Source organism: Bufo bufo, chromosome 7 (genome assembly GCF_905171765.1).
Source record: "Bufo bufo chromosome 7, aBufBuf1.1, whole genome shotgun sequence".
In the NCBI taxonomy this organism is placed as follows: domain Eukaryota; kingdom Metazoa; phylum Chordata; class Amphibia; order Anura; family Bufonidae; genus Bufo; species Bufo bufo.
In genome coordinates this window covers 101748595-101775578 of record NC_053395.1, presented here as the reverse complement: position 1 = coordinate 101775578, position 26984 = coordinate 101748595, and the positions used below count along the sequence as shown (strand labels likewise).

Genomic DNA, 26984 nt, shown 5'->3' with positions numbered 1-26984 from the left:
TTGCGGACCGTGAAAAAATACTGTCGTGTGCATGAGGCCTTACCGGATCAGTTTTAAACAGATCATTTAAAGATGTGAAACTAGCCTAAGTTAAGTTAAAAAAAAACTAAGGGGATCATTTATTAAGACCGGTATCTAAAATGTTTTAGACGCCGGTCTTAATACCCCGTATAGCTGGTGGTAGATCTGCCGAAGTTATGTAGAGGCGCTATATAAATTTAGACTGGAATGTTTTTTTTATTCATTTTACTTTTTAAGAGAAAAAAAACATGAGTGCGTTTGTAAATTTTAGGGATAAATAAAACCCTAAAAATCAGATCACAAAAAATGTTGGAACGGAAATTTTACGTCTAACTAATATATAAAATTATCTGCCTGAAGAGACGTATGAGGGAAAAATAATAAATAGTTTATTAAATATTAAACGGGAAACTGAATATCACGTCTGTGACTGTCAGGCTTCCAGACTTGAGTACAGTGATGTAGGAGAGAGATTAGATCCCAATCACTGTAAGAGAGTCCGGACTAAAATCCCATCCAGCTAGCACATCGGTGCTAATATATGCTGGCAGGGGATCAAACCACGGTTCAAGGGGTTAAACCAAGTTCAGGTGTGTTTGTTGTGAATCTACTTGGCTCGGTGAAATGAGATAGCTGGCGAGTGACTAAAACCCCTACAGGGTAAAACACCCACCAAGATGTATGTGGATGCTCACTCAGCTAACTCAGTCAACCTATTAAGCCTGAGGTATAATATAGATCACAGACCCTAAATACTCGAGTCAGCAGTAGCGCTGCTCAATCAGAGTAACACCCTGCCTGGAGAGCCGTGTAAGAAAACCAGAGGATCACCGGCTCAACGCGTTTCGCTATGGCCATATGAGCCACATTTCATCAGGAGCGAAGCGAGAATCTCTGTTATAATAAAGTATGCCTGTACGGCAGAATCACCTCACACTGTTGTGTGTAGAGGTATTCGGCGCTATGGTGGAAGCCTGACAGTCACAGACGTGATATTCAGTTTCCCGTTTTATATTTAATAAACTATTTATTATTTTTCCCTCATACGTCTCTTCAGGCAGATAAATAAAACCCTGTTATACTAAATATAGCTAAAATGAATACCTAGGTAGAAATGGAGGTTGGTGATATGGGTCAGGAAACGCAGGCAAGTATCTGAGCTAATGTAGTAAGGGGGAGTAGAAAAGCCCCTCTGTTTCTTTGCGCCCAAGTAATATTGTCAAATTGTGGGATAATGCAAGGGTGTCTGTTTTAGAAATGGCAGCCATAGCTGCCAGTACTGCCCCTAAGACCCGGAAGGACAGTCTAGCAAGTAGGTAGGGGATGGTAGTACAGGCAGTGCTAGACCGTTAGTAGGTATAGAGCAGGAGTACCCAACTGGCAGACCCCTCCTCCCAAATGCAGCTGCATACAGCTGTCAACCCCTCAGCTCCCTGCTTCACCTTTCCCCTGCCTTGTAATTGGTAGTGTCTAAACTCCACGTGCCATGATCGTCACAGTGTCACATGACATTCAAAGCCTCAATTTCAAAGTAACCATGTAGCTCACAATCACTGCCTCAAATAAAAATCTTTATATATATATAGGATAGCTTGAGAAAGGATCTAGTATAGATCCGAAACGTCACGCTTCCAGCATGGGTGAATAAACACTTCAACTTTTTTCATGTGAGTGTGCTGCCTGCTTTATATTTTTTTGTACTTTGGGTCAGGTTCGGACCCCATGGGCTTGAACCACTGCTTTTCTCTTTTTTGATTACATAGTTTTTTGTCTAGTGCTGCCACTGTTTTTGCTATATATAAAGTCGAACAACCATCCTGTAGTGATTTATCAAACCAGGCAGATGGGATTCAGGGCTGCTTTGTGATAGCAAAGGTAACAAATTCCTCCATACTAACTATCTCACGTCTGTGCACTCAATATCAAGTTCAATATCCAGGCACTGCAAATCTAAATTCAGTGCTATTGCTTGAGTGTCTCAATATCCAGGCACTGCAAATCTAAATTCAGTGCTATTGCTTGAGTGTCTTAAAATTAGGCTACTTTCACACCTGCGTTAGGTGCGGATCCGTCTGGTATCTGCACAGACGGATCCGCACCTATAATGCAAACGCTTAGATCCGTTCAGAACGGATCCGTTTGCATTACCATGAACAAAAAAAAAAAAAAAATTTTTTTTTTTTTTGTTTATGATAATGCAAACGGATCCGTTTTGACTTTACATTGAAAGTCAATGGGAGACGGATCCATTTGAAAATTGAGCCATACTGTGTCATCTTCAAACGGATCCGTCCCCATTGACTTACATTGTAAGTCTGGACGGATCCGTTTGCCTCTGCACGGCCAGGCGGACACCCGAACGCTGCAAGCTGCGTTCAGGGGTCCGCCTGCTGAGCGGAACGGAGGACAAACGGTGCCAAACTGATGCATTCTGAGCGGATCCGCATCCACTCAGAATGCATTAGGGCTGGACGGATCCGTTCGGGGCCGCTTGTGAGAGCCTTCAAACGGAACTCACAAGCGGAGCCCCGAACGCTAGTGTGAAAGTAGCCTTATCAGGTGCCAGACTGCTAAATATCACTTTCTCCTTGTACAGCAGATTAATCAGAACGCTGGCTGCAGTGATGGCATGAAGCCAGATCACCGATGCTAGTATGGCAGCAGCACACCTGCTGGCCGTAGATCATTTTATAGGGGTGCGTCCATCCTCAGAGTGGGTGCTTCCACTGAGGGTAAATTGGAGATTGGAGGTGTGTCTCACAGAACATGACACTGCTCTGAGGATAGATACACCCCATTACTTGTTTTCCAGTGGTCCACCCTGCTCAGTGACAGCATGTCACAGGTACTAATAGGGATCATCAAGCAGCTCATTTGTCTTATAATAAAGTTGAGAAAAGAAGACTGCTGAAGCAGTGTCACCATGGAGAAGCATAGGAAGAAGGGATGCAAATGAGTTCTTGGTAAGCTCTGCCTCTAATGCCCCTAGATGTAAGGCAGCTATCCTATAAGTCAATATTTGACCATCATCTGCAGACAGTTGATTTGGGGTGATTGCCCCTCAACTGGCCAGTACTCTTGCTCTGCACTGATGAAGGGCAATCACCCCAAAACAGCTGTCTGTAGATGAGGTGCTGGCTTATTTATTATCCAAGTCATGTCTCAAGGCCTATTTAAAAGGGTTGAACATTGATTTTTTTGGATAACTGCCTTACATCAGGTAGCATTAGACACAGAGCTTTTTAAGAGCTCATTTGCATCTCTTCTTCCAAGAAATCCAGAGGAGCATGTATGGCCTATAAGTCTCCTCACACCAAGGAGAGAAAGTAGCCCCCAAATTATGGAGAAGCCTTCCACAGTTAACATAAGAAATGTATAAATAAGTGGAGGTCTATACATTATTTGGAATATTTACTAGCAAATTACATATGAATGTATAAGTTTATACATTACTTGGAATATATACTAGTAGATAGAATACGCAGGGGTGAAGGAAAAAGTGAAGCTAAGGCTAATCGGGGGACACCATCACCTAGAGCACAGATAACCAGATGCAGGGGAAGTAGAGGATGGTGAGGATCACTGGAAGGAATAGAGGCTTTTTTTTAAGGTAGACCACCCCAATATCAGACTATGTCCTGCAAGGAAAAAAGGGCCAACAATGACGCCCAATTTGCCACCTACCACTCCTGACAATTCACAGATTACCATTTTATCTAGGAGAGCTCTAACAGAAAGGGAAGCAACTCTCCTACGGAGGGGCCTTTCCTTTGTTCCGACTCACAAGTTCAAATTGTTGCATACATGGGTGGAGGTGTAAGCATTACTTGTAATATTTACTAGTAAATTACATCTGAAATTCAGGGATGAATGAACAATGTGTTTCGGGGTTCGACCGACCCCTTCATTAGGTAAATACATCAATGTCAGAATTACACAGGACCAGTAGTTTAAATGCTTCTTTGGGTGTCAGATTAGAGAGATTGATAGGTTAGTCCATCTGCCAATCTAGTCATATTGAAACTAAACCGCCCTATGGTGATAACATCATAGTATTGAAAAGATACATTGATGATTTATTCTTCATCTGGCGGGGAGATAAAGCTTCAGTAATTGCTTTCCATCAAGAATTAAATGACAATAAATGGGTTATCCTCTTCTATCTTACTTTCAGTACAAGTGAAATAGAGTTCTTAGACCTCATGATTGCACAGAAAAGTAATAGTCTCATCATCTCAACATACTTCAAGACTGTGGACAGTAATAGTTACCTGGACTTCTCTAACCACCCGTACAAGAAATGGCTACTAAATATTCCGTATGTCCAGTTCCAGAAGGTGAGAAAGAACTGTACTGAGGACTCCATGCTCTGCAGGCAAGCCCAGATACTCAAACGAAGGTTCAGAGACAAGGAGTACACCTCGAGATTAATAGATAATGCCTAGGTCAGAAGGCTAGCTCCTGAAATCAAATTGAGTGTAAAATCTGGGAAACCAGAACATCTGATAAAGGTTTTAAATTAAACTTCGTTACTACAAACACACAATCCAATCAGGAAATCAAACAAATACTCCAGAGGCATTGGTCAAAGTTGAATAGCAATCCCTTCCTACAGAAAGCATTATTGGACTCAAACAGACATATTTCCAATGTAATGTTAATAAGAACGTCTTTCCAGTGAAACATTGTCTGACCTGTAAGTTAGAATACATTATTTACCTGGTAGAATGTGTATGCGACCTACAATATGTAGAAAGGCTAAATCAGCACAGGTAAAATATCCATAGAAATATCTTAAACAGGGCCTATCGAGGCATTGCAACATGATGGACGCACCGATCATATTAAGATCTTGCCCATTGACCATGTGCCTGTGGGGACATATAATAGATTTGAGGTATTTTGAATTTATAAGCTGCAATCTATACAATTGTATGCTCTAAATGAGATCACTGAAGTGGTACTATGAACATAAAAAAATAATTTTTATTTTAAATCTACTTATTTATGTATTTTAAAGCTTTTAATGAATGCATTAACTGTTATTGATTGATTTCTTAACCTACTTATCCATTTATTTATTTCATTGTATCTTCCCCTGGGTTTTGACAGGAGGAGCTTTAGTGTCATTACTTAGAATTAATGCTTTGTATGTAAGTAATATTAATAGTAGCTACAGTATATTTTTGTCATGGTTTTATAAGTTTTGACTTTTTGAGCTGTAACTAACCTTGTCTCTATCAGTTTAATGTGCTGCTGTTTTATATATTTGTTTGTAATTATGCAAGGATTTGGCAGATGGGAAGAACCTGTCATTCTCTCTGCCGGCAAAATAAGCATTTAAACTACTGGTCCTGTGTAATTTTGACATTGATGTATTTAAATGAAATGCATTCTTCATTCATTAAAGGGGTTGGCCACTCTTTAAATACTCTCCACTACAGTGTGGCAGGCAGGGAAAAAAGTCCCTAATATACTTCATTAAGCACATCTGCCTGCTTCTCTTTCAGTTATAAGCCACTCCCCCTTAGTCCTGCTCTACCTTGCAGCTGAGTTCGTCCATGGCTGCCCGCGACACGGAGGAGCTTGAGAGGAAGCTTGTCCATGCGCATGTGCAGTCTGCTCCTGTCAGTGGTCGGCTCCCTGCTGCCCGCTCCAACTGTGACAGGAATCAGCGGCTTGTTCCCTCTCTACAAACAGCTGATTCCTGTCAGAAGCTGGCTGTAATAAAACCTTCCGAGTCCCTACTGCAGAAGCTACTTAGTCAATCCCCATCCGCCCCTGCACTATCACCACACAGCTAAGCCACGCCCACCGGGTCTGTTAGGCCACACCCCCTGCAACCAACAGGGAAAGCAGGACATCTAGCCAGGAACTATGATTATGTGTGTGTGTGTGTATATATATACATACACCTTTACCTTGGAGTGCTGCCTGCTTTTTGGATTTTATATATATATATATATATATATATATATATATATATATATATATATATATATATATATATACACACACACACAAACATCGCGTCCACATAGGTGAATAATCTTTTTTCTATTTTCATCTAATGAGAGTGCTGTTGTTTTGCTATATATATATATATATATACTCACACACACGTGTGTGTGTGTATATATATATATATATATATATATATATATATATACACATACATATTTATTCATACACAAAATATAACACACGTGTTTAATATATTTATATGTGTATATACATTGTGGTCTGCAATGTGTGGGCACTGACCGTATGTGTATATATATATGTACCGTATTTTTCGCCCTATAAGACGCACTGGCCCATAAGACGCACCTAGGTTTTTGAGGAGGAAAATAAGAAAAAATATATTTTGAACCAAAAGGTGTGCTTTTGGTGTATTTTGGACTAATGGTGATCTGTGGATGACACTATTATGGGGCATCTGTGGATGACGCACTGTTATGGGGGTCTGTGGATGACATTGTTATGGGGGATCTGTGGATGACATTGTTGTGGGGGATCTGTGGATGACACACTGTTATGGGGGATCTGTGGATGACACACTGTTATGGGGGATCTGTGGATGACACTTATGGGGATCTGTGATGGCACTGTTATGGGGGATCTGTGGATGACACTTATGGGGGCATCTGTGGATGGCACTGCTATGGGGGCATCTGTGGATGACGCACTGTTATGAAGGTCTGTGGATGACACTGTTATGGAGATCTGTGGATGGCACTGTTATGGGGGAATCTGTGGATGGCACTGTTATGGGGGAATCTGTGGATGGCACTGTTATGGGGGAATCTGTGGATGGCACTGTTATGGGGGAATCTGTGGATGGCACTGTTATGGGGGAATCTGTGGATGGCACTGTTATGGGGGGATCTGTGGATGGCACTGTTATGGGGGAATCTGTGGATGGCACTGTTATGGGGGATCTGTGGATGACGCTGTTATGGGGGCATCTGTGGATGGCACTGTTATGGGGGATCTGTGGATGACACTGTTATGAGGGTATCTGTGGATGGCACTGTTATGGGGGCATCTGTGGAAGGCATGACACTGCTATGGGAGGGATCTGTGGATGACACATATATAGCATCTTATGCTTTGTGTCATCCACAGATCCCCCCGATAAATGTGTCCCTGTTTAGTGAATGACCCCCAATACAGGGGGTGGGGGTCGGCATCTGATTTTGTAATGGCAGCAGGGCCCGGTGCAGCCACTGTATTCTATTATACCGGGCCCAGCTTACCGTAGTAATCATATATAACCTGCAGGCAATGTTAAACTATAGAAATCATGTGCAATCCAGCCTGTAGTACTTACTACAATCTTCCGTAGTAGGCAGGAGGCTGGGCTTGCGGGCTGCGGCAGCGTAATTCACAACGTCACACGCCTACGCTGCCTGCTTCAGTCATAAAGTGGGAGCATCGCGGCGGAGGTGTATCAGTGTAAATTGCAGCATTCGCCCCATAAGACGCACTGCCATTTTGCCCCCACTTTTTTTTTGGGGGGGGGGGGGGGAGTGCGTCTTATAGGGCAAAAAATACGGTATATATGTGTGTATGTATCTATATGTATGTGTGTGTGTGTATTTATGTCTAAGGGTCGATTCACACATCCGTGTGTGTGTTTTGCGGATCGCACATTGCCGACACTAAGAGAATCGGACATGTTTTATTTTTTTCAGGATCGGAATTGCGGACCCGTTAGTGCGGGTCCGCAATTCCGGATCGGGGCCGCACGTCGTGCTTCCAATAGAAATGTATGGGTCCGCAATTGCGTTCCACAAAATGCGGAATGGAATAGCGGATGTGTGAATGGAGCCTAAGTATGTGTACATATAAATAAATATATATATACAGTACAGACCAAAAGTTTGGACACACCTTCTCATTCAAAGAGTTTTCTTTATTTTCATGACTATGAAGGCATCAAAACTACGAATTAACACATGTGGAATTATATACATAAACAAGTGTGAAACAACAGAAAATATGTCATATTCTAGGTTCTTCAAAGTAGCCACCTTTTGCTTTGATTACTGCTTTGCACACTCTTGGCATTCTCCTGATGAGCTTCAAGAGGTAGTCCCCTGAAATGGTCTTCCAACAGTCTTGAAGGAGTTCCCAGAGATGCTTAGCACTTGTTGGCCCTTTTGCCTTCACTCTGCGGTCCAGGTCACCCAAAACCATCTCGATTGGGTTCAGGTCCGGTGACTGTGGAGGCCAGGTCATCTGGCGCAGCACCCCATCACTCTCCTTCATGGTCAAATAGCCATTACTTTCAAAGTTTTCCCAATTCTTCGGCTGACTGACTGACCTTCATTTCTTAAAGTAATGATGGCCACTCGTTTTTCTTTACTTAGCTGCTTTTTTCTTGCCATAATACAAATTCTAACAGTCTATTCAGTAGGACTATCAGCTGTGTATCCACCTGACTTCTCCTCAACGCAACTGATGGTCCCAACCCCATTTATAAGGCAAGAAATCCCACTTATTAAACCTGACAGGGCACACCTGTGAAGTGAAAACCATTTCAGGGGACTACCTCTTGAAGCTCATCAAGAGAATGCCAAGAGTGTGCAAAACAGTAATCAAAGAGAAGGGTGGCTACTTTGAAGAACCTAGAATATGACATATTTTCAGTTGTTTCACACTTGTTTGTTATGTATATAATTCCACATGTGTTAATTCATAGTTTTGATGCCTTCAGTGTGAATCTACAATTTTCATAGTCATGAAAATAAAGAAAACTCTTTGAATGAGAAGGTGTCCAAACTTTTGGTCTGTACTGTATATATATGAATATACATACACATATGTGAGAAACAATGGAGCTGGACATTCCGTGTTAGAGTAGGTCCCACCTGATAAGAAGCTACCTTGTCGTGGCCCGACATATTTTTTAACAATAATATGCGCTAAGAGTAGGGATGAGCGAACCCGAACTGTATAGTTCGGGTTCGTACCGAATTTTGGGGTGTCCGTGACACGGACCCGAACCCGAACATTTTCGTAAAAGTCCGGTTTGGGTTCGGTGTTCGGTGCTTTCTTGGCGCTTTTTGAAAGGCTGCAAAGCAGCCAATCAACAAGTGTCATACTACTTGCCCCAAGAGGCCATCACAGCCTTGCCTACTATTGGCATGGCTGTGATTGGCCAGTGCAGCATGTGACCCAGCCTCTATATAAGCTTGGGTCACGTAGCGCTGCACGTCACTCTGCTGATTCAAGCATAGGGAGAGGTTGCAGCTGCGACGTTAGGGCGAGATTAGGCAGATTAACTCCTCCAAAAGACTTCATTCTGTGATCGATCTGCAGCTGTGGATCATTGAAGTGCTATTATTGACTTGCTCACTTTTTTGAGGCTGCCCAGAGCGTTTTTAGATCACTTTTTTTCTGGGGTGATCGGCGGCCATTTTGTGACTTGTGGTGCGCCAGCACGAGCTATCACCAAGTGTATTTAACCATCGATAGTGTGGTTATTTTGTGCTATATCCTACATCAGCTGCAGGCTGAGCCTGTGTCACCGAAGTGCATTTAACCATCAACAGTCTGGTTATTTTTTGGCCATATACTACATCAGCTGCAGGCTGAGCCTGTTTCACCCAAGTGCATTTAACCATCAACAGTCTGATTATTTTTTGGCCATATACTACATAAGCTGCAGGCTGAGCCTGTGTCACCCAAGTGCATTAAACCATCAACAGTGTGGTTATCTTTTGGCCATATATTACATCAGGGGCAAGTTGAGCCTGTCACCCAGTGCCTAAAAAATAGACCTGACATTTCTATTCAACCAAATCTGCACAGTTTTAGCTGGTCAAGTTATTTGTAGTGACCGTCAAAGCAGACTTTTTGTTCTGGGTTGAAAAAGCATTCCCAAATTTGCCATTCTGAAAATAACTAGTTTGTGGTATTTGAGGCCTACTTGAAATCTATCCCAAAAAGAAAATCTTACATTGAAGTTATTGATAGTGTCATTCAGAAAAACCTAAGACACACGCTAGCGTGCTGATAGAAGTGTCATTCTGTGATTAAACCTATAACTGTCACACAGCGCAAAAAAAAACAGGTCTCACATCTCTATTCAATCAAATCTGCACAGTTTTAGCTGGTCAAGTTATTTGTAGTGACCGTCAAAGCAGACTTTTTGTTCTGGGTTGAAAAAGCATTCCCAAATTTGCCATTCTGAAAATAACTAGTTTGTGGTATTTGAGGCCTACTTGAAATCTATCCCAAAAAGAAAATCTTACATTGAAGTTATTGATAGTGTCATTCAGAAAAACCTAAGACACACGCTAGCGTGCTGATAGAAGTGTCATTCTGTGATTAAACCTATAACTGTCACACAGCGCAAAAAAAAAACAGGTCTCACATCTCTATTCAATCAAATCTGCACAGTTTTAGCTGGTCAAGTTATTTGTAGTGACCGTCAAAGCAGACTTTTTGTTCTGGGTTGAAAAAGCATTCCCAAATTTGCCATTCTGAAAATAACTAGTTTGTGGTATTTCAGGCCTACTTGAAATCTATCCCAAAAAGAAAATCTTACATTGAAGTTATTGATAGTGTCATTCAGAAAAACCTAAGACACACGCTAGCGTGCTGATAGAAGTGTCATTCTGTGATTAAACCTATAACTGTCACACAGCGCAAAAAAAAACAGGTCTCACATCTCTATTCAACCAAATCTGCACAGTTTTAGCTGGTCAAGTTATTTGTAGTGACCGTCAAAGCAGACTTTTTGTTCTGGGTTGAAAAAGCATTCCCAAATTTGCCATTCTGAAAATAACTAGTTTGTGGTATTTGAGGCCTACTTGAAATCTATCCCAAAAAGAAAATCTTACATTGAAGTTATTGATAGTGTCATTCAGAAAAACCTAAGACACACGCTAGCGTGCTGATAGAAGTGTCATTCTGTGATTAAACCTATAACTGTCACACAGCGCAAAAAAAAAACAGGTCTCACATCTCTATTCAACCAAATCTGCACAGTTTTAGCTGGTCAAGTTATTTGTAGTGACCGTCAAAGCAGACTTTTTGTTCTGGGTTGAAAAAGCATTCCCAAATTTGCCATTCTGAAAATAACTAGTTTGTGGTATTTGAGGCCTACTTGAAATCTATCCCAAAAAGAAAATCTTACATTGAAGTTATTGATAGTGTCATTCAAAAAAACCTAAGACACACGCTAGCGTGCTGATAGAAGTGTCATTCTGTGATTAAACCTATAACTGTCACACAGCGCAAAAAAAAACAGGTCTCACATCTCTATTCAACCAAATCTGCACAGTTTTAGCTGGTCAAGTTATTTGTAGTGACCGTCAAAGCAGACTTTTAGTTCTGGGTTGAAAAAGCATTCCCAAATTTGCCATTCTGAAAATAACTAGTTTGTGGTATTTCAGGCCTACTTGAAATCTATCCCAAAAAGAAAATCTTACATTGAAGTTATTGATAGTGTCATTCAGAAAAACCTAAGACACACGCTAGCGTGCTGATAGAAGTGTCATTCTGTGATTAAACCTATAACTGTCACACAGCGCAAAAAAAAACAGGTCTCACATCTCTATTCAACCAAATCTGCACAGTTTTAGCTGGTCAAGTTATTTGTAGTGACCGTCAAAGCAGACTTTTTGTTCTGGGTTGAAAAAGCATTCCCAAATTTGCCATTCTTAAAATAACTAGTTTGTGGTATTTCAGGCCTACTTGAAATCTATCCCAAAAAGAAAATCTTACATTGAAGTTATTGATAGTGTCATTCAGAAAAACCTAAGACACACGCTAGCGTGCTGATAGAAGTGTCATTCTGTGATTAAACCTATAACTGTCACACAGCGCAAAAAAAAACAGGTCTCACATCTCTATTCAACCAAATCTGCACAGTTTTAGCTGGTCAAGTTATTTGTAGTGACCGTCAAAGCAGACTTTTTGTTCTGGGTTGAAAAAGCATTCCCAAATTTGCCATTCTGAAAATAACTAGTTTGTGGTATTTCAGGCCTACTTGAAATCTATCCCAAAAAGAAAATCTTACATTGAAGTTATTGATAGTGTCATTCAGAAAAACCTAAGACACACGCTAGCGTGCTGATAGAAGTGTCATTCTGTGATTAAACCTATAACTGTCACACAGCGCAAAAAAAAACTGGTCTCACATCTCTATTCAACCAAATCTGCACAGTTTTAGCTGGTCAAGTTATTTGTAGTGACCGTCAAAGCAGACTTTTTGTTCTGGGTTGAAAAAGCATTCCCAAATTTGCCATTCTGAAAATAACTAGTTTGTGGTATTTCAGGCCTACTTGAAATCTATCCCAAAAAGAAAATCTTACATTGAAGTTATTGATAGTGTCATTCAGAAAAACCTAAGACACACGCTAGCGTGCTGATAGAAGTGTCATTCTGTGATTAAACCTATACCTGTCACACAGCGCAAAAAAAAACAGGTCTCACATCTCTATTCAACCAAATCTGCAGTGTTGTAGCTGGTCAAGTTATTTGTAGTGACCGTCAAAGCAGACTTTTTGTTCTGAATTGAAAAAGCATTCCCAAATTTGCCATTCTCAAAATTGTGGTGAACGGGAACAATGAGGAAAACATCTAATAAGGGACGCGGACGTGGACATGGTCGTGGTGGTGTTAGTGGACCCTCTGGTGCTGGGAGAGGACGTGGCCGTTCTGCCACAGCCACACGTCCTAGTGAACCAACTACCTCAGGTCCCAGTAGCCAGCAGAATTTACAGCGATATTTGGTGGGGCCCAATGCCGTTCTAAGGATGGTAAGGCCTGAGCAGGTACAGGCATTAGTCAATTGGGTGGCCGACAGTGGATCCAGCACGTTCACATTATCTCCCACCCAGTCTTCTGCAGAAAGCGCACAGATGGCGCATGAAAACCAAGCCCATCGGTCTGTCACATCACCCCCATGCATATCAGGGTTTCCCAAGGGCATCCACCTAGCCCTTCCCCAGGGGTGGAAGAGATAGAATGCACTAACGCACAACCACTTATTTTTCCTGATGATGAGGACATGGGAATACCACCTCAGCACGTCTCTGATGATGACGAAACACAGGTGCCAACTGTGTCTTTCTGCAGTGTGCAGACTGAACAGGAGGTCAGGGATCAAGACTGGGTGGAAGACGATGCAGGGGACAATGAGGTCCTAGACCCCACATGGAATGAAGGTCGTGCCACGGACTTTCACAGTTCGGAGGAAGAGGCAGTGGTGAGACCGAGCCAACAGCGTAGCAAAAGAGGGAGCAGTGGGCAAAATCAGAACACCCGCCGCCAAGAGACTCCGCCTGCTACTGACCGCCGCCATCTGGGACCGAGCACCCCAAAGGCAGCTTCAAGGAGTTCCCTGGCATGGCACTTCTTCAAACAATGTGCTGACGACAAGACCATAGTGGTTTGCACGCTGTGCCATCAGAGCCTGAAGCGAGGCATTAACGTTCTGAACCTTAGCACAACCTGCATGACCAGGCACCTGCATGCAAAGCATGAACTGCAGTGGAGTAAACACCTTAAAAACAAGGAAGTCACTCAGGCTCCCCCTGCTACCTCTTCTGCTGCTGCCGCCTCGGCCTCTTCTGCTGCTGCCGCCGCCTCGGCCTCTTCTGCTGCTGCTGCCGCCGCCTTGGCCTCTTCCTCCGCCTCTGGAGGAACGTTGGCACCTGCCGCCCAGCAAACATGGGATGTACCACCAACACCACCACCTGCGTCACCAAGCATCTCAACCATGTCACACGGCAGAGTTCAGCTCTCCATCTCACAAACATTTGAGAGAAAGCGTAAATTCTCACCTAGCCACCCTCGATCCCTGGCCCTGAATGCCAGCATTTCTAAACTACTGGCCTATGAAATGCTGTCATTTAGGCTGGTGGACACACACAGCTTCAAACAGCTCATGTCACTTGCTGTCCCACAGTATGTTGTTCCCAGCCGCCACTACTTCTCCAAGAGAGCCGTGCCTTCCCTGCACAAACAAGTGTCCGATAAAATCAAGTGTGCACTGCGCAACGCCATCTGTGGCAAGGTCCACCTAACCACAGATACGTGGACCAGTAAGCACGGCCAGGGACGCTATATCTCCCTAACTGCACACTGGGTAAATGTAGTGGCGGCTGGGGCCCAGGCGGAGAGCTGTTTGGCGCACGTCCTTCCGCCGCCAAGGATCGCAGGGCAACATTCTTTGCCTCCTGTCTCCTCCTCCTCCTACTCAGCTTCCTCCTCCTCTTCTTCCACCTGCTCATCCAGTCAGCCACACACCTTCACCACCAACTTCAGCACAGCACGGGGTAAACGTCAGCAGGCCATTCTGAAACTCATATGTTTGGGGGACAGGCCCCACACCGCACAGGAGTTGTGGCGGGGTATAGAACAACAGACCGACGAGTGGTTGCTGCCGGTGAGCCTCAAGCCCGGCCTGGTGGTGTGCGATAATGGGCGAAATCTCGTTGCAGCTCTGGGACTAGCCGGTTTGACGCACATCCCTTGCCTGGCGCATGTGCTGAATTTGGTGGTGCAGAAGTTAATTCGCAACTACCCCGACATGTCAGAGCTGCTGCATAAAGTGCGGGCAGTCTGTTCGCGCTTCCGGCGTTCACACCCTGCCGCTGCTCGCCTGTCTGCGCTACAGTGTAACTTCGGCCTTCCCGCTCACCGCCTCATATGCGACGTGCCCACCAGGTGGAACTCCACCTTGCATATGCTGGACAGACTGTGCGAGCAGCAGCAGGCCATAGTGGAGTTTCAGCTGCAGCACGCACGGGTCAGTCGCACTGTGCATCAGACCCACTTCACCACCAATGACTGGGCCTCCATGCGAGACCTGTGTGCCCTGTTGCGCTGTTTCGAGTACTCCACCAACATGGCCAGTGGCGATGACGCCGTTATCAGCGTTACAATACCACTTCTATGTCTCCTTGAGAAAACACTTAGGGCGATGATGGAAGAGGAGGTGGCCCAGGAGGAAGAGGAGGAAGAGGGGTCATTTTTAGCACTTTCAGGCCAGTCGCTTCGAAGTGACTCAGAGGGAGGTTTTTTGCAACACCAGAGGCCAAATACAAATGTGGCCAGACAGGGCCCACTACTGGAGGACGAGGAGGTGGAGGAGGATGAGGATGAAGCATGTTCACAGCGGGGTGGCACCCAAAGCAGCTCGGGCCCATCACTGGTGCGTGGCTGGGGGGGAAACACAGGACGATGACGATACGCCTCCCACAGAGGACAGCTTGTCCTTACCTCTGGGCAGCCTGGCACACATGAGCGACTACATGCTGCAGTGCCTGCGCAACGACAGCAGAGTTGCCCACATTTTAACGTGTGCGGACTACTGGGTTGCCACCCTGCTGGATCCCCGGTACAAAGACAATGTGCCCACCTTACTTCCTACACTGGAGCGTGATAGGAAGATGCGCGAGTACAAGCGCACGTTGGTAGACGCGCTACTGAGAGCATTCCCAAATGTCACAGGGGAACCAGTGGAAGCCCAAGGCGAAGGCAGAGGAGGAGCAAGAGGTCACCAACGCAGCTGTGTCACGCCCAGCTCCTCTGAGGGCAGGGTTAGCATGGCAGAGATGTGGAAAAGTTTTGTCAACACGCCACAGCTAAGTGCACCACCACCTGATACGGAACGTGTTAGCAGGAGGCAACATTTCACTAACATGGTGGAACAGTACCTGTGCACACCCCTCCACGTACTGACTGATGGTTCGGCCCCATTCAACTTCTGGGTCTCCAAATTGTCCACGTGGCCAGAGTTAGCCTTTTATGCCTTGGAGGTGCTGGCCTGCCCGGCGGCCAGCGTTTTGTCTGAACGTGTATTCAGCACGGCAGGGGGCGTCATTACAGACAAACGCAGCCGCCTGTCTACAGCCAATGTGGACAAGCTGACGTTCATAAAAATGAACCAGGCATGGATCCCACAGGACCTGTCCATCCCTTGTGCAGATTAGATATTAACTACCTCCCCTTAACAATATATTATTCTACTCCAGGGCACTTCCTCATTCAATACTATTTTTAATTTCATTTTACCATTATATTGCGGGGCAACCCAAAGTTGAATGAACCTCTCCTCTGTCTGGGTGCCGGGGCCTAAATGTGTGACAGTGGCCTGTTCCAGTGGTGGGTGACGTGAAGCCTGATTCTCTGCTATGACATGAATACAGATTCTGCGCTGACATAAGGCCAGATTCTCTGTTACGGGACCTCTCTCCTCTGCCTGGGTGCCTGGGCCTAAATGTGTGACAGTGGCCTGTTCCAGTGGTGGGTGACGTGAAGCCTGATTCTCTGCTATGACATGAATACAGATTCTGCGCTGACATAAGGCCAGATTCTCTGTTACGGGACCGCTCTCCTCTGTCTGGGTGCCGGGGCCTAAATGTGTGACAGTGGCCTGTTCCAGTGGTGGGTGACGTGAAGCCTGATTCTCTGCTATGACATGAATACAGATTCTGCGCTGACATAAGGCCAGATTCTCTGTTACGGGACCTCTCTCCTCTGCCTGGGTGCCTGGGCCTAAATGTGTGACAGTGGCCTGTTCCAGTGGTGGGTGACGTGAAGCCTGATTCTCTGCTATGACATGAAGACTGATTCTGCGCTGACATAAGGCCAGATTCTCTGTTACGGGACCTCTCTCCTCTGCCTGGGTGCCTGGGCCTAAATGTGTGACAGTGGCCTGTTCCAGTGGTGGGTGACGTGAAGCCTGATTCTCTGCTATGACATAAATACAGATTCTGCGCTGACATAAGACCAGATTCTCTGTTACGGGACCGCTCTCCTCTGTCTGGGTGCCTGGGCCTAAATGTGTGACAGTGGCCTGTTCCAGTGGTGGGTGACGTGAAGCCTGATTCTCTGCTATGACATGAAGACAGATTCTGCGCTGACATAAGGCCAGATTCTCTGTTACGGGACCTCTCTCCTCTGCCTGGGTCTAAATGTGTGACAGTGGCCTGTTCCAGTGGTGGGTGACGTGAAGCCTGATTATCTGCTATGACATGAAGACAGATTCTGCGCTGACATAAGGCCAGATTCTCTGTTACGGGACCTCTCTCCTCTGCCTGGGTCTAAATGTGTGACAGTGGCCTGTTCCAGTGGTGGGTGACGTGAAGCCTGATTCTCTGCTATGACATGAAGACAGATTCTGCGCTGACATAAGGCCAGATTCTCTGTTACGGGACCTCTCTCCTCTGCCTGGGTGCCTGGGCCTAAATGTGTGACAGTGGCCTGTTCCAGTGGTGGGTGACGTGAAGCCTGATTCTCTGCTATGACATGAATACAGATTCTGCGCTGACATAAGGCCAGATTCTCTGTTACGGGACCTCTCTCCTCTGCCTGGGTGCCTGGGCCTAAATGTGTGACAGTGGCCTGTTCCAGTGGTGGGTGACGTGAAGCCTGATTCTCTGCTATGACATGAAGACAGATTCTGCGCTGACATAAGGCCAGATTCTCTGTTACGGGACCGCTCTCCTCTGTCTGGGTGCCGGGGCCTAAATGTGTGACAGTGGCCTGTTCCAGTGGTGGGTGACGTGAAGCCTGATTCTCTGCTATGACATGAATACAGATTCTGCGCTGACATAAGGCCAGATTCTCTGTTACGGGACCTCTCTCCTCTGCCTGGGTGCCTGGGCCTAAATGTGTGACAGTGGCCTGTTCCAGTGGTGGGTGACGTGAAGCCTGATTCTCTGCTATGACATGAATACAGATTCTGCGCTGACATAAGGCCAGATTCTCTGTTACGGGACCTCTCTCCTCTGCCTGGGTGCCTGGGCCTAAATGTGTGACAGTGGCCTGTTCCAGTGGTGGGTGACGTGAAGCCTGATTCTCTGCTATGACATGAATACAGATTCTGCGCTGACATAAGGCCAGATTCTCTGTTACGGGACCTCTCTCCTCTGCCTGGGTGCCTGGGCCTAAATGTGTGACAGTGGCCTGTTCCAGTGGTGGGTGACGTGAAGCCTGATTCTCTGCTATGACATGAAGACAGATTCTGCGCTGACATAAGGCCAGATTCTCTGTTACGGGACCGCTCTCCTCTGTCTGGGTGCCGGGGCCTAAATGTGTGACAGTGGCCTGTTCCAGTGGTGGGTGACGTGAAGCCTGATTCTCTGCTATGACATGAAGACAGATTCTGTGCTGACATCAGGCCAGATTCTCTGTTACGGGACCTCTCTCCTCTGCCTGGGTGCCGGGGCCTAAATGTGTGACAGTGGCCTGTTCCAGTGGTGGGTGACGTGAAGCCTGATTCTCTGCTATGACATGAAGACTGATTCTCTGCTGACATGAAGCCAGATTCTTTGCTATGGCATGAAGAGACTGATTCTCTGCTGACGTGAAGCCAGATTCTCTGCTATGGGACCTCTGTCCAATTGATATTGGTTCATTTTTATTTTTTTAATTTTAATTTTAATTCATTTCCCTATCCACATTTGTTTGCAGGGGATTTACCTACATGTTGCTGCCTTTTGCAGCCCTCTAGCTCTTTCCTGGGCTGTTTTACAGCCTTTTTAGTGCCCAAAAGTTCGGGTCCCCATTGACTTCAATGGGGTTCGGGTTCGGGACGAAGTTCGGATCCCGAACCCGAACATTTCCGGGAAGTTCGGCCGAACTTCTCGAACCCGAACATCCAGGTGTTCGCTCAACTCTAGCTAAGAGCTTCTTCACTGCTTTGCAGTAACTATATGGCGTCATGTATTTGACCCTGTTCACACATTCACCTGTTCACTTAGTCTTAGCACATATAGTGGTGTGCTGCTACTGTTTTTTGTTTGCTGTATTATTGCCGGGCAACTTGCACCTGCGATTTGTCTCAGGAGGTGCTGTTCCGTTTTTTGGATATATATACACATATGTATATATACATATTTATATACATATATTTACACACATGTGTGTGTATACATTGCAATGCAAGGGCGCCGACAGTGTGTCCACTTTCTGCAGACATGAACCCATTCTTTTAAATGGGGTCTGCAATCTGCATCCGACAGTACTTTTTCGCAGTGCGGAGGCATAGACAGGAAACCCATGGATGCACTCCATAGGTTTCCGATCTGTGCTTCCATTCCAGACCACACCGTATCTTTCGGATTTCAGACCCATCACTTGATACGGTGCGCACACGGCTGGTGCCTGTATATTGCAGACCCCCTGTTCGCTGGCCACAATACAGGCACAGGCAGGCTATGGTCATGCGCATGAGGCCTAAAGCCATACCTCCTTCAAGTATCCGGCAGGACAGTCCCGGATTTCAGTGGCGGTCCTCTTACGGGGGAGGTATGTCGAAAATGGATCAGTTTTGCCCTAATGCATTCTGAATGGAAAAGGATCCACTCAGAATGCATCAGTTTGCCTCCGATCAGTCACCATTCCGCTATGGAGGCGGACACCAAAATGCTGTCCGCCTGATGAAACTGAGCCAAACGGATCTGTCCTAGCACACAATGTAAGTCAATGGGGACGGATCCGTTTTCTCTGGCACAATAGAAAACGGATCCGTCCCCCATTCACTTTCAATGGTGTTCAAGATGGATCCGTTATGGTTATAGAAGACCTAATACAAATGGATCCGTTTATGACGGATGCATGCGGTTATATTATGGTAACAGAATCGTTTTTGCAGATCCATGACGGATCCGCAAAAAACACAAGTGTGAAAGTAGCCTTGGGCACGTAGTGTCCCTCTTCCTTGTATTCTAAAGTTGGGAGGTATGCTAAAGCACTGATGAAATGACACCTAAGGTGCTGTTATCACTATGGCATCACAAGTAGGCAGAGATGTCATGTGACTGCTCCCCTGGAGATGCTTTGATGTGATGCATGCTGGGATTTTTACTTTCACTTTGCAGCTGCTCCGCCCACACAGCCTCTCATCAATGGGAGCATGCTATGCTGAATGCAGTAGAAAAATTATATATACACAGTATATCTGTCATGATACAAATTCCTCTTGGCTTTAGTTATTGTCTGGGGCACTTTATTGTTTTTTATACTTATGGTGGCCAACCCCTTTAATAAAGCAAAGTCTTCTAAAACTTCCACAATCCTCTGCTTCCATACTTGTAGCGCCGCCAAAGCTCCCCGTTTTCAATCCCTGAATTTCTGTACACAACTGAACTACCTGGCTGGCAGGAGGGCATGCAGCAGCGAGCACTTTTGTTTAATACAAGTGAGTAGGGTAGTTGTGCAGCGATCACAACATTATTAGGTGGGAGGCGCTCCTTGCATTGCGAAACCACTGGTCATTGCGGTCCTACACATGCGGATCTCCTTTCCTCTTTTATAAATTACATATGAATGTATACATGAATGGAAGTGTATACATTACTTACAATATACACTACTAGATAGCATATGAATATTCATCAGTGACCAGTACAATATGTAAGGGAGGAGGAATTGTATTTGTCATCACACACAAGAAACATATTAAGGAGGGAATTGTGTCATAAGTTGGGAAATTGTCTGAGAGCACCCCAAGAGTATGAACTGCATCTCCTAAATATTGAGACACTGACCAAAAACGGGGAGGATGACCAACGATTGGTAAGGTTCAACAGGACAACATCCTCCAAAGTGAAACTTGTCCTGATTTGAAGTAACAAAGCAGGTATAGATAATACGTTCATTTAGACACTTTGGTTTTTCATTCTGCCTTGTTTCTCAGGAGTCTATTGTCCAAATCTCCCCCTCTTGGGGAGTTTCTAACCTGCTGTATGTTCTGGAATCATAGGACTTTAGTGTCCCACGCAAGTTTGTCCCATACATAACTGGCTCCTGCTGTTCTAATGTCACCCAGATGTTCTCCTATCCAACGTCTACATTCCCTTATGGTTTTGCCCACATACTGGATGCCACAAACCCGCAAATGTACTCATAAAGGGCTTACCTATTGCATGCAACACAGCTTCTAAATTGATATGTACCTGTGATTTTCTGTGTCAGCCATGTCACTGTTTCTCTAGTTCAGGGGTCAGCATTCCAGCTACTGTGAAACTACAATTCCCAGCATGTACACTTGCTTAGCTGTTTTTGTAACTCCCATAGAAGTGAATGAAACATTCTGGGAAATGTAATTTCAGAACGGCTGGAGTGCCGGAAGTTGCAGATCCCTGCTCTAAGTTAAGAAAACTGTCGACCAGCCTATCCTTCTTGTTGCTACCTCTGTGGTAGGTAATCACAGGGGTAGCACCTAACAGTGTACCTATATCAGGGACAATCTTGAGAATTTCCGTATAATCAGTATCAAAAGTGACAATGATCTTTGGGGGTCTCATCTCCTTTACTGGGTCTCTTGGTTACTGTAGTGATCACTACAATGTGCATGATGGTATGCCTCATTCAAAACAATCTAGGTAACCCTGTCTCCTTAATCTCCCCTGCAGGTCATCCACTACAAGTTTGAAGTCTGACATGGCTGAACAGTTCCTTCTCACCCCCAGATAATGTCCCTTAGGGATGTCCCTCATGAGTGCCCAAGGAAGGTGATACTACATTTATGGATGGTAGGTGTGAAATACATTCCTAATTAATGTACATTAGGCCTGGGCATAAAAACCAAAACTTTATTCTCATTGCCGCTCCAAAAGATTAGTATGTCACCAATAAATCATAATCAAAGCTGGATTTGTGATGCACACACTTCCAAGGAATCTAAACACTATTCCTCTCCCACCAGCACAGGAAGAGATTAAGTCAGGGAACATGGACTGCCCATTGCCACTCCTCTGCACTGGTGGAAAATCTTGTTATTAAAGATAGAGGCATACTGTAGACCCTAATTTATTGTATATTTTTCCTAGTTTTCTGTTGGGAAAAACTTGCATATTGTCTGTTTGCGACCCTTTCAACACCACTTGCGCAAAAAATTTTGTGCAAGTGATGTTTATCCACCGCCTTGATAATTTCCCAAAATGAGAATGTAGTGAGAGGGAAGGGGTGAGGGACAGTTTTCTGGCATAGAAAAGACTGAACTGTACGCCAGCCAAGGGCTGCCGTAGATTTTAGGTCAGGCACATGGACTGCCAAAGGTCCTGGCAGCACACAGGGTAATTATAGACCGACATGAGCTGTTGGTCTATGATAAATCAGGTCTAATGTGTTCCAGTACAAACTCTAGGGGGGTAAGTTTGAATTCATTATGGGGTGCATAATGTTCCACTCTCTCTTTAAGGAAGTGTCCTACTGTTGTAATGTCTAATTTCGACCCCCAGAAGTTGAAGTCCCAGAGTGGGACAAAAACAAAAAGTTAAGAAAAGTAAAAAAAAAAAAAATAAAGTTTTAAGAAAAAAAGCCCTTTCCCATAATAAAACATATAAAATTGTAAAAAAAATTGAAAAAAATGAAAAACATATTGGGTATTGCCGCATCTGTAATGACTGGCTCTATAAAAATATTACACGATCTACCATGTCACCTGAATGCTGTAAAACAAATAAAATAAAAACTGTGCTAAAACAAATTTTTTTTTGTCACTTTACATCACAAAAAGTGTAATACCAAGTGATCAAACAGCCATATGTACCCTAAAATAGTACCAATCAAACCGTAACCTCATCCTGCAAAAAATGAGCCCCTACATAAGACAATCACCCAAAATAAAAAAACATGGCATTCAGAATATGAAGACATATTTGTAAAAAATTATTTTATTGTGCAAAACTAAAATAAAAAAAGACACATTAGTAATTGCCACGTCCGTAACAACCTGCTCTATAAAAATATTACATGAGCCACCCCGTCACCTGAACGCCGTAAAAAAATAAAAACTGTGCTAAAACATCCATTTTTTTGTCATCACATTACATCACAAAAAGTCATATGTACCCCAAAATAGTACCAAACTGCCACCTCATCCAGCAAAAATTTAGCCCCTACATAAGACAATCGCCCGAAAACATGATTTTTCTAAAATGCTTTTATTGTGTAAAACTAAAATAACTAAAGAAATGTAGACATATTGGGTATCGCTGCATCTGTAATTACCTGCTCTATAAAAATATCACATGATAAAAAAATGCCAACACAAATTTTTTTTGGGTCACCTTATCTCAAAAAGTGTAATATTGAATGATCAAAAAAATATCATATGTACCCAAAAATGGTACCAATAAAACAATTAACTTTTCCCACAAAAAATGAGCCCTTACACAATACGATCAGCAGAAAAATAAAAAAATATAGCTTTCAGAAAATGGAGACATAAAAACATGATTTTTTTCCTCAAAAATGCTTTATTTTGTACAACGGAAAAAACAACAAAGCAGTCATATTTGGTATTTTTGCATCCGTATCAATCTGCTCTATAAAAACAGCATATGTTTTAACCTGTCAGGTATACATTGTAAAAAAAAAACTAAAAAAATGCAAAACAAAAACAGCAGCGGCGGGACGGGGACTTGGAGAGGTGTGGGGAGCAGGGTAAGTATATACCCTGTGATGGGCCCAGCACATGGGGGGGAAGTTGGATAAACCCTTTTAAGGTGAAATATGGCAGGGTTCAGCTCCAATATTTTGTGATAACTGAAATAAAAATCTGGTCAATGTCCAAAGACTTAGGCTAACTTTACATTTGCATCAAAGCTATCCAGCAGGCTGTTTTGCCAGTGAACAGTCTGGGGGTGTTCTCCAGATCCAGCATAGCCAGATAGTGCCGTATGTCCGCAGGACCCCATTGACTATAATGGGATCCGGCCACTCGTTGGCATATATGCCAGGATTCAGTCGGACAAAAACGCTGCATGCAGGGAGCAGCTGGATCCCATTATAGCGGATGGGACCCTTATAGTGGACAAGACACCTTAACATATTGGAGCTGATCAGCAACCGCAGTTACGGACACGACCGCACAGACAGTGATTAAGATTATCCCTGACTTACCATAGGAGTCTTGAACCAACTAACAGGTAAAGACTTCCCCGGCGCCCTGATTACGTGCAGTGCCGGCAAAAAGCGCAGGACGCCAGCTACACGTGGGACGCACAGCGGCTACTTGGGAGCAGGTCTCTAAACCACCGTAACGACACCGCGGACACCGAGCATCGGGAGATATCCCACAGTGCCACAAGCAAACCGGGTGAGTGCACGGACCTGTGGTGGGACGCCACAACGGACAGTTATACACAAGCCGGACTTCAAACAGTGAGTACCACTGGATATATATACTCACGGACATACCGCACAAACCAGTGAAATACCCTCCTCATTTAACGCAAGATACAACTGAGACTCTATAACGTTAGGAACAAAGTTGCAGCGTTTATAAGGACATATGTTAACAATTTTTTTTTTTTAATGATATACGATTGCTTTTATCAGTATAACAAAACTGTGATTTTTTATATTGTTTATTTATTTACAATAGACCAAGATACCATATATTTTACATACTGTCTATTTCTATCCTATTCTATTTTATTGTATACATAATTTTATGATTTAATAAATGAGTTATAATATATTAGACCTGATATATGACAACAGATATTGAGTGCTCACTATAATATATTTATTTCTTCACTGTTAATTTCTTGTGTGGTCAGGGTGAACCACATCATAGTTAGAGCACCTACCCTGGTAATCAGAAGGGTGAGCCACTATAAACCTATACTATGGATCCCATTATAGTCAGTGGGGTTCGGTGGCAACACAGCACTATCTGGCTATACGAGACCGGGAGAAAACTGGATGGTTGCTCCCTGCCAGCACAACCTGCCAGATAGCTTTGTCACAAGTGTGAATTTAGCCTTACAGGGATTGTCTCACTTCAGCAAATAGCATTTATCATGTAGACAAAGTTAATACAAGGCACTTACTAATGTTTTGTGAATGTCAATATTGACTCCTTTGCTGGCTGGATTCATTTTTCCATCACATTATACATTGCTTATTTCCATGGTTACAGACCACCCTGCAATCCATCACTGGTGGTCGTGCTTGCACACTATAGGACAAAACACTAGCCTAACTGCGCTCCAGCAGTCCTGGCCACCAGAGAGGCTGACACTTTTCCTACAGAGTGCAAGCACGACCACCACTGATAGATTGCAGGGTGCTCGTAACCATGGAAACAATCAGTGTATAATGTGAAGGAAAAATGAATCCAGCCAGCAAAGGAAGCAATATGGACAATCACAATACATTAGTAAGTCGCTTGTATTAACTTTCTCTACATGATAAATGCCACTTGCTTAAGTGAGACAACCCCTTTAACTGTATGCTACTTTTGGCTGTATACCATCTATGAATTATTGCTTTGAATTCTATTAATTATTGCTACTTTGGTCAATGTCCAAATACTTATAGACTAAGGCTACTTTCCCACTAGCGTTTTTGCTGAATCCGGAAGAGTTCAGCAAAAAAAACTCCGGTAACTGATAATAAAACCATCTGCATCCGTTATGAACGGATCCGGTTGTATTATCTTTAACATTGCCAAGACAGATCAGTCATGAACTCCATTGAAAGTCAATGGGGGACGAATCAGTTTTCTATTGTGTCAGAGAAAATTTTGCATTGGGGGTCATGACGGATCCGTCTTGCTCCGCATCCCAGGACGGAAAGCAAACTACAACATGTTGTGGTCCGCTCTCCGGTCTAGGAGCGCAACTAAACGGAATGGAATGCATTTTGGAGCATTCCGTTCTGTTCAGTTCAGTTTTGTCCCCATTGACAATAAATGAGGACAAAACTGAAGCGTTTTTTTCCGGTATTGAGCACTTGTGACGGAACTCAATATCGGAAAACTTAAACGCTAGTGTGAAAGTAGCCTTACACTTGCAGCAAAGCTATCCAGCAGGCAGTTTCGGCAGTAAACAGCCTGCCGATGTTCTCCCGATCCGGCATGGACGGATAGTGCCGCGTGTCTGCCACACCTCATTAACTGTAATGGGACTAGCCACTCTCTGGCCATATATGCCGAAGAAAAAATGCTGCATGCAGGGGCAGCTGGATCCCCGCCGGATCTCATTATAGTCAGTGGGGTCCGGTGGGCACACGGCACTATCTGGCTATACTAAACCCAGAAAACACTGGAAGGCTGCTCCCTGCTGGGACAAACTGCCAGATGGCTTTGCCGTAAGTGTGCTACTTTGGCTGTATACTATGAATTATTGCTTTTTATATTTGAAAGGAAGAAAAGTGGTTTTCTGAGAATTTTATATTGATGACCTATCTTCAAGATAGGTCATCAATATCAGATCTGCGGGGGTCTAACATCCCTGTCGATCAGCTGCTTGAAGAGAAGGCTGTGCTGGTGCAACAGCTGCCTTCCATTCATTGTTTAACTGCTCGCCGTAGACATCATAGCATTGAGCAGGTGTAATTACAAGAAGCAGTCCGTCCCATTTACTACTATAGGACGGCTCCTTCCCATACAATTGAATACTACAGAGCCATCCCATAGAAGTGAATGGGACACCTTCTTGTAACTACACCTGCTTGCCACTGCAATGTCGATGGCGAGCAGGTAAAGAATAAATGGAAGGCAGCTCTGGCACAACCCATGCCTTATATTCAAGCAGCTGTCGGACCCCCTCCAATCTGATATTGATGATCTATCCTGAAGATAGGTCATCAATATGAAAATCCTGGAAACCCCCTTTAAATTTCCATGCCTGCAGTACTGACAGATTCACAAAGTGTTTGTGAAGTATACACATATCTAAATGGGTCTGACCAATACACTTGCATGCATGCGCACACACACACTCTATAAAAGCAAAACATGAACAATTTACCTGAGAAGAATTCGACAAATATTGACAACAGGGTCAACCTTGTATGGTTTAGCAGCAACATCCAATGATGCATCAAATTCTAAACAGCACCCTGGAAAGAAATAGTGAAAACTTAAAATAGAGCAGAATGAGTCTACAGTATTTCTGTCAGCTGCCAAACTGTATTTACTTATTTAAACCTCTTTAGTCACCTACACATGTGGCAGATGTTTTCACCGCAAATCA

The 26984-nt window shown here is 44.1% G+C and overlaps 1 protein-coding gene across 2 annotated transcripts in view; it reads right to left on the bottom strand.

The window, feature by feature from the left end:
• Positions 1-26984, bottom strand: part of PGAP1 (post-GPI attachment to proteins inositol deacylase 1) — a 1296519-nt gene that overhangs the window by 176273 nt on the left and 1093262 nt on the right. For both annotated transcript variants that reach the window (XM_040441657.1, XM_040441658.1), the window contains exon 21: positions 26760-26850. In XM_040441657.1, the coding sequence (XP_040297591.1) occupies positions 26760-26850 (91 nt within the window). The remainder of the gene's footprint in view (positions 1-26759; positions 26851-26984) is intronic.